General features: G+C 35.3%; 1 protein-coding gene across 1 annotated transcript in view; it reads left to right on the plus strand.

The window, feature by feature from the left end:
• The window catches only part of BRAF (B-Raf proto-oncogene, serine/threonine kinase), a 195,241-nt gene that overhangs the window by 122,693 nt on the left and 63,372 nt on the right, over positions 1 to 9,176 (plus strand). Inside the window, exons 6-8 of the mRNA XM_012649745.1 lie at positions 613 to 761; positions 1,742 to 1,861; positions 7,398 to 7,557. Coding sequence (XP_012505199.1) covers positions 613 to 761; positions 1,742 to 1,861; positions 7,398 to 7,557 — 429 coding nt within the window. The remainder of the gene's footprint in view (positions 1 to 612; positions 762 to 1,741; positions 1,862 to 7,397; positions 7,558 to 9,176) is intronic.

The following is a 9,176-nucleotide window of genomic DNA, read 5'->3' on the forward strand; positions in this document are numbered from 1 at the left end:
TACAAAACGGGAGATACCTCCTTTTCTACTTTTAAAATTTTAAATTTTTTCTTTTTAAACTTTTTTGTTAAAAACTAAGACACAAACATACACATTAACCTAGGCCTACACAGGGTCAGGATCATAAAGATACCACTGGGAGATAGGAATTCTTCAGCTCCATTATAATCTTATGGGACCACCGTGGTATTACACGGTCCAGTGATAACCAAAAAGTTGTTATGCAGCGCATGACTGTAATATTAGTATACCTTTGTTTCTTATTCTGTCAACACCAGTCAGCATTCCTTAACTCTCTCCTTTTTATAATAATTAAATTACTACCCTTCCTTTCTCCTCTATTTTCTCCTGCTTGTCATTTCTACTCTTATGTTGTCAAGCTTGAAATCAGTTGCCAATATTTTATTCATTTCTCATCTTCTTCTGATATTGGGTGGAAAATAAGTATGTGTAGTCTACTATCTTAAACCACCTTGTTTTCATTTCAGTATGTGAACAGTATATGGATTGTCATGATATAAATAAAAATTTATTTTTAATAAGAGAATAAATACGTTGGTTTCTAAAAAGTTTCTTGCGAGATTTTGAAATCCACTATTTTTTACTTTGCAGGTACGGAAAACTTTTTTCACCTTAGCATTTTGTGACTTTTGTCGAAAGCTGCTTTTCCAGGGTTTCCGCTGTCAAACATGTGGTTATAAATTTCACCAGCGTTGTAGTACAGAGGTCCCACTGATGTGTGTTAATTATGACCAACTTGAGTAAGTAATCAAAAAAAATCTCTGTTGTATCTATCATTTTACATTTCAATTTTCTTAATGTGAAACTATTATGTTTTAAAGTCTGTGAGTAGTTTTCTGTCTAGTACAGTTGCTATAGGGAATTTTTTTTAAGTGTGGCTAGAGGGTAATGTGTAGCATAGCCAGTACTTCTCTCCCAAACTGTAATTCTGGTTCAGCTATACACTTACTTTATATTTTATATTCTCTTTTAATTAATCAAGTCCCCTAACCCATAGAAACCAGTTTTCAGTAGTTTTGAGGAGGAGAGGCAATGTCGTTTCAGTTAAGTTAACCATTATATTTTTGGGCCACAGATCAGGGAGTCTGATTCTGTCAGCTATTGTGTAAATTGCATTTATATTCTTCCTCTCTCTCTCTCTCTCTCTCTCTCTCTCTCTTTCTCTCTCTCTTTCTTTCCCGTTCAACTCCCTTCCCCCAATTTATTTAAGAGTAAGATATAAAATCTTTGTACCCAGTGTTTCTCTTTCTAAAATTTCTCTTTGCTTTATACCAGAGTTTTTGCAGTAGATTATACTGAGTCTGTTATGATCTCTTTTTGTGTCATTGTTGCTGCTGCTACTGTTAAGGTCTTATTATTTTTCTTGATCACTTAGCAAATAGAATTTAACTCTGTATGTTAAGTAAATTATAATGATGTAATCTAGTAGCTATTTTTTTCTTCTAATTCCTTAACCATAAAGCATACTTTTCCCCCTCTAATATGTAGAAATTTGCTGAATGGAACAATTAGTTTAGATTCTGAGCTTGCCTTTGAAAGTACAATACAGTTTTTTAAAATAAGCCTTTGGACAAAAGTATAACTTGTTGAATTTTACCAATTGTTTCTGAAAATGGAATTTTATCTCCAATTTTTCTGTTAACTATGTATGCTGGTGTATGAAGCTTCTGGGTTTTGCACAAGTTAGGTTTGTTTTGTTTTGTTTTGTTTCGCCTCACAGTTTGCTGTTTGTCTCCAAGTTCTTTGAACACCACCCAATACCACAGGAAGAGGCCTCCTTAGCAGAGACTGCCCTTACATCTGGATCATCCCCTTCTGCACCCCCCTCAGATTCTATTGGGTATGATTTGACTCCTGTCCTTCAATAACATGTTATTGAACTGCTTTCTTTTGGCTCTTTTGTTTAATTTTAAACCTTTCCAGCATTTGAATTGTCAAATTAAGGATTTTTTCCCAAATAACTTATTTTATCACAAATAGTCAGATATATACGTACCTTTGGTGCAGATAAATAAGATTAAAGCTAACATAGTTTCAGGATCAATCATGCAAAAATCAAGCCACAAATAATTTTGAGTCCCTGTCTTGTGTTCATCATTTTATTAGGTGTAATATTAGATATAGAAGTATATGTCTTCCGTTTATGGAAACAACATATGAGACAATGGCAAATCATTTAAAATATTATACAATTATAATGCACTATTTCAATGGAGTATATCAAACTGTGTGATGAGGGCGTAAATGTTTACACATTTGCAGGAGAAGGGAGAATAATGAGAGAAAGAGAGTGCTCAGCAAAACTTAACAAAGAAGATGGGATTTGAACTGGACTTTAAAGAATTACTAAAATCTGTATGAGCCTAGGGAATAAAAAAGCCTGGTTGGGGGGGTAGATGGAGAAACAGTATAAATAAAGGAAATGAGGATGGTAGATTTAGGAACTAGTGAAGAAAGGCTTATCTAAATTGAGAAGTCCCATGTGTAAGACCAGATTATGGAGAGTCTAGGAATTCAGGCTGGAATTTTAGACTTGACAAAAGAGAAAAGGCAAAGAATCAAGGTTTTTCAGCAGATTACTAACCTGATGAAAATGGTTTTAAAGAAAGAATCACCTAGCAGTAAAATATGGATGAAGTGACAGAGAAAAGTTTAGGGTGAAGAAAGCGATGAAGTGACAGAGAAAAGTTTAGGGTGAAGAAAGCCAAGCTAGGATGCTGTTAGTAATGAAGACTGAGAGGCAATGAAGGCTTGAATTAGAGTGGTAGCAGTGTGGAAAATAGATGGATATTTATAAAGTGTAAAAGAAAAAAATTAATAGTATTATTAATCAGTTGGGGGGGATAAAGCCAAGAAATGACTTCAAAAACAATACAAAGACATCATGTAATTAAGTTTCATAATAGGGAAACAAAAGGAAGACATGATAATGATGAGTTAAGTTGATACTAGTTTGCTTTGGAACATTTCTCACACAGATCTGCTGACTCTTTCCTTATTGAATTTGAGGCAGCATTATTTATGTTGTGTCTGGAAGCATATGGTTAAAAAAAAAGAAAGTCCCCATACAGCATTCTGTTCTAGAATATTCCTGAGTATTTAGTGAAGATCAAAAATAGTTGTTGTCAGTTTTAACCCTACTTCCTCGCACTCTTCACAATATAATGCTATTTCTTTAGACTGCTACCTAGAGGGACTAAAAAAAATAAGTTGACACTACTAATAGACATATAATTTTTACAAACAACCTTTCTGGAGGTTTCATAGGTTTGAAAATTTAGCAAAAAAATTTTGTATTAAGGAGTGGGTATATTTATCTATTTCGAACACTAGAAAAATGCAGCCATTATGTTTTTTGTCAGGTTGTAATAGTTATCTACTCTGGTGGAGTCATTTTATTCCTACTGGCTCTATCATTAGTTGTATGCAGTTGTGTGTTTTTTAGACGATCAAATAAAAATGTTTTTATTATTTCTTTTTGGTTTTTAATTAATCTCTTGGCTATGACATTTTCTCCTGACAGATTCTGTAGACCATGATGCCTTTCTCATGGCAGGCCCCAATTCTGTGAGCAGAGTTACAGAACACCATAATGAAATTAGCTTGGCCTCTTTGAAGGTTTATAATGGTAATGATCCAGGACATTTTTGCCTTCCAGTGAAGGAATGCTGTCTTAAAATTAAGAAACCATTTGCCTGTGCCATGAGTATTTTATTCATAACTAAACTGAAATAGATTATGGTCTTGAGCAAATGATAAGAAAGATGTTTAAATTTTTCTATAAATCAGTTTCCTGGTGCTTTTATGTCACTAGTGTATATGTTGCCTCTGTAAAGATAGAAGCCAATCTGTTCAATATCAGAATTCCTTGCATTTTGTTGCTAGTTCTGATAATAATTATAATAGTCATGAAACAAGGAAGATTATGTAACCAAAAAATATTGGAGAAGTGACACATTGTCCAGTTTTGAATACAAAACGGGAGATACCTCCTTTTCTACTTTTAAAAAATGCTATAGAATATAAAAATTTATGAAAGGTCAGTATTTAAGATTTGCATATCACTGAACAGAAGTAGTCACTTTGCTTCAAAACTTTTAAATATTCTAGATTAAGAATGAGATCATAACTGGTAGTTTGCTGAAGGGTGTTAAAGCTAAAATTCTTATTTTTAATTTGGTACTGCTTTAAAGAGGTTTGCAGCAAAATAGGTAAAGGTATCAAGAGAAAGCCGGTTTACTGACTGCCAAAATACTTATAGGGTATAAATTACCTTGGTCCAGGGAAAGATTTCCCAGTATGGAAACTCAATTTTATCAGTTCTCAGAAATTATGAGAGCTAGGGATATACTGTTTTACATTAATCAAAATCATAAAAGACTAAATCAGAATACCAGGTAATTCTTTTCAGTGAGAAATATAGCTGTTATATTAATTAGACTTCTTCCGTTGGGTGGGCCAGCACTTACTCCTCTTTTGGAAGATATTTGTGGAAAACTAAATTATAATCAGAAGATTGTTTTTGTTAAGCATGGAGTTAGTATATGGTTCAGATATTTAATGACATTAGGGTATGATAACTTGAAGTGTTCTGCTATACTTGCCCTCAAAGCTAAACAAGTTGACTTTGCAACCAAAGCACACCTTCCTTCCAGATAGTATTAGATACCAACTCCCAAACTTAGTCTCTCTGATTTTGTGTAATAGGCAGATATCCTCATTTTCTAATATATGCATTCTTTTCTTTAGATATGATAATGAAGTTTATCAGATTAAATCAGGTTTTTGTTTTTCTTGCTTCTGGACCAATGTCTTTTGCATACATATTTCTGATTTGTTATCCACTACATGTTTCTGTCATATTCTTAACTAAGTAGGTTTCAGGAATGACTTACTGCCACTTCTGCATACAACAGTTCATAGCTCACTGCAGCGTCAAATTCCTGGGCTCCAGCCATCCTCCCTCCTCAGCCTCTCAGGAGGCTGGGACTATAGGCATAAGCCATGGCATCTGGCTCTCAGATCAATTATTATATTAGATTATCCTATACAAGGCTAGTTAATTCAGGCTTTTTCCAATTTTTAGTCTTAAAGTATGCTATTGCCTTGAGACTTTAAATCAGCCTATAAATGGTTTTCTAATAGTATCCTTTCCAAGCTTATTTATTTATTTATTTATTTATTTTTTGAGACAGAGTCTCACTGTGTTGCCCGGGCTAGAGTGCCGTGGTGTCATCCTTGCTCACAGAAACCTCAAACTCCTGGGCTCAAGCGATCCTCCTGCCTCAGCCTCCCGAGTAGCTGGGACCAGGCATGCGCCACCATCCCCGGCTAATTTTTTCTATATATTTTTAGTTGTCCAATTAATTTCTTTCTATTTTTAGTAGAGACAGGGTCTCGCTCTTGCTCAGGCTGGTTTCGAACTCCTGAGCTCAAACAATCCACCCGCCTCGGCCTACCAAAGAGCTAGGATTATAGGCGTGAGCCACGGCGCCCAGCCTCAAGCTCTTTTATTAACTAATGTCATATTTACATTCTTTTACCTGCTCCCAAAATTTCTTATCAGAGGGTATACATATTGCTTTGGCTGCCTAAAGCAAAAATAAAGACAGCTTTATCACAGACTAAAAATTTTTCAATAACCAGAAAGGAGAAAAAAGACACAGGTGGAATGTGCTAATTTTCCTAAAGGTCTGTGTCATCAATTTTTAAAAGTACATAATATTTTATTATTTGCATATCCATTCAAAATTGATTCATTTGGTTAATATGAACACATAAAGTCAAAATTTCTTTCCCTATTCTTAATAATGTGCTTCAAAGAAGTAAAACTGTAAAGTGGTATGATTCAGATTCTGACATGCTCTATTCGGAGGCTTTTTGTGACTATTTCACTTAACTTTGCTCTTCAAACCTTTATCCATTCCTTTCCTAATATATTTTTTCACATTCCCCTTCAAACTCTCTCCTCTTACAAAAAAAAAAAAAAAATGTCTTTTTAGTCCCCCAACATTGTCTTTCTGGCCATGTCTAATAACTGCTCAGTGCTAATTATAGTAATACAATTACAGAGTTTGCATAAGATGGGGTGGAATGATAATCAGTATGTGAAGAGTTTATTAGTGCTGAGTCATTCATTGGTCCTGATGGAGCTTGCTGAGATAGCCATACCTCATCTGTCAAGTTATACTCAATGTCCCTACTCCCTAGGATATCCTTTCTGAGGGGATAGACTCCTTACAGGCGCCTACAGTCTATTCTCAAAATGTTAGTTTCTGTGAGTACCAGGTTCATTTTAGAGCAGATGAGAGACCATAGTCTTTCCTATTCAAAAAGCAATTTTTTAAAATATTTACTTTAATACATGGTTCTTTTGTGTCTCTGGTTTCAATAACTGGACATGCTAAAAATTTCAAAATGTGAGAGATACTGGCACTAGGAAGATCATCTTCTGAACTTGGAAATGCTCTTTTGATATTGTTGAGGATTTTCATTCAACTCTAGTGTAAAGCAACAGGTACATCATTCAGGTCCTGAAGTATACATATGCATGTATTCTCAAAATATTTATAACTTCCTAATAAAATTTTCATTTTAGTAATTTCAGGTATCAAGAAATGGAAAAGTTGGCCGGGCGCGGTGGCTCACGCCTGTAATCCTAGCACTCTGGGAGGCCGAGGCGGCTGGATCGTTCTGAGCTCAGGAGTTCGAGACCAGCCTGAGCAAGAGCGAGACCCCGTCTCTACCAAAAAATGGAAAGAAATTAATTGGACAGCTAAAAATATATGTTGAAAAAATTAGCCGGGCATGGTGGCTCGTGCCTGTGGTCCCAGCTACTTGGGAGGCTGAGACAGTAGGATTGCTTGAGCCCAGGAGTTTGAGGTTGCTGTGAGCTAGGCTGACGCCACGGCACTCACTCTAGCCCGGGCAAAAGTGAGACTCTGTCTCAAAAAAAAAAAAAAAAGAAATGGAAAAGTTCAAAAAATGGCAGATTTTATTCAGTCAGTCTCTACTTAGAGCATATTTTTGTATACTTTAAAAGATAAGAATTTCTTCAGATGATTAACCACAGGTAATTCCTAGCTATTTGTAAATTCCCCTGGAGTTTTCTGGATAAGAATCAGTGTTCTTATCATTGGTAGCTCCTGGAGAGTCTACTTGAGCAAAGCAGCTTTGGCAGCATTAGTCGTAGGTAGATATTAGTTTTTTAAATTAATACTTTTTAAAACCATTACTGATGGATTTTTAATGTTTTATTTTAAATATTTTGAGAATATAAAAATAAGTATATCTTTATATCTTCCTTTTTCATATATATATTATTATGTCTGTATAGTTGCTCTGAATCTTATCTTCCAATGACTTGATCTTTCCAGGCCCCAAATTCTCACCAGTCCATCTCCTTCAAAATCCATTCCAATTCCACAGCCCTTCCGACCAGCAGATGAAGATCATCGAAATCAATTTGGGCAACGAGACCGGTCCTCATCAGCTCCCAACGTGCATATAAACACAATAGAACCTGTTAATATTGATGTAAGTACCCAGCATCGCTAGTACTACCAAGTGTTTATCTTTATTTCTGCTATAATTATAATTTAGATCAGAAATAAATGCTATCTTTCATTTATTAGTTTAAGTGATAGTTTTCTTATGAATGACAGATCAGAAAAGTTTATTATCTTCTCTGATGACATTAAATACTTCACTGGTACCAAATTATAGAATTATTCTGACTTTTTTCCTTATGATACCATCTCTGTAAAAGTCTTATCTTCAGATGAAAATGGTTTAAACATCAAAGGACCAGCGGAGGCCCTTGGGGAAATTGATGAAATCCTTTAAAAAATTTTCTAAAAAAATAGAAAGAGATTAGCTGGACAACTAAAAATATATAGAGCAAAAATTAGCCAGACATGGTGACGCATGCCTCTGGTCCCAGCTACTCGGGAGGCTGAGGCAGTGGGATCACTTGAGCCCAGGAGTTTGAGGTTGCTGTGAGCTGGGCTCACACCACGGCACTCTAGCCCGGGCAACAGAGTGAGACTCTGTCTCAAAAAAAAAAAAGAAAAGAAAATTGGGTTACATTTTAAGAAATGTACGTAAAATTACATAGCTGGTAAATTATTGAAATGGACTTAAAACGTGGCTATTTTTTTCTTGTCTTTAACCACTAAACTGTATAGTAATAGAGAAGAGAGGTGAAAAAGATGAGAGGTAGAGGATAATGCCCAGGTTTCTGGCTTACAGATACTTAGCTTATAGACCAGATTTCTGATAAATAGATAGTACCATTTATTAAGATGGGAAATATCAAAGGAAGAACAAAGTTTATAGAAACAAAAATGGTAGCTTTTATTTTGGGCATGTTGAAAAGATTGTCAAGGAGCTTTGAGAGCACATTTGAGATTGAAAAATGTAAGCTTCTGTTGGTATTGGCTATAAGTTGTAAGAGTAGAGAAAGCCAAATTCAGTCAATCCACAGTTGTGGGAAGTTCAGAGCTGGTGCCACAAAAAGGAAAGGGATGTAGCCTTTCTCTTGATGTTCCTTCTTGTCTAGAAGGCCCTTTGCTTTGCTTTTCTACACTGCCTATCCCTCAAGGGCCCAACTCAGAGCCATTTCTTTGAATGCTTCACCATTGATCAAGTCCTATAATTATTATGTGTAGCACTTAAAATCTTATCACCCATACCATTTAGTTGGCAATTAACTAAGCAACAAACTTTGCCATCTTTTTTATTATATTCTTAAGCTTTTATTCTTATGTCATTTAATTTTCATGTGTGTGCATCTTGCTTCCAATGAGATTATAAGCTCTCAAGAACACAGAAAGTTAGTGACACCACCAGGATTTTTATATTTATTGGTAGCCACATCTAGTACTTTACTTGCAGGTATATGAGTATTTGTTGATTATTATGTAGAAAATATTGAAGGCTTTATATAATACATTGAACATGATAGAAATACATCTGTAAAGGACTTACACTTTGTTGTAGCCTCATAAGCAAAAAGTTGTCTATTTTCAAGAGCCAATTGCCATTTTTAAAAAAAGAGATGGGGGGGCCGGACACTGTGGCTCACGCCTGTAATCCTAGCACTCTGGGAGGCCGAGGCAGGTGGATTGCTCAAGGTCAGGAGTTCGAGACCAGCC

The sequence above is a fragment of the Propithecus coquereli genome, unplaced genomic scaffold (genome assembly GCF_000956105.1).
Source record: "Propithecus coquereli isolate 6110/MARCELLA unplaced genomic scaffold, Pcoq_1.0 Scaffold302, whole genome shotgun sequence".
Taxonomy (NCBI): domain Eukaryota; kingdom Metazoa; phylum Chordata; class Mammalia; order Primates; family Indriidae; genus Propithecus; species Propithecus coquereli.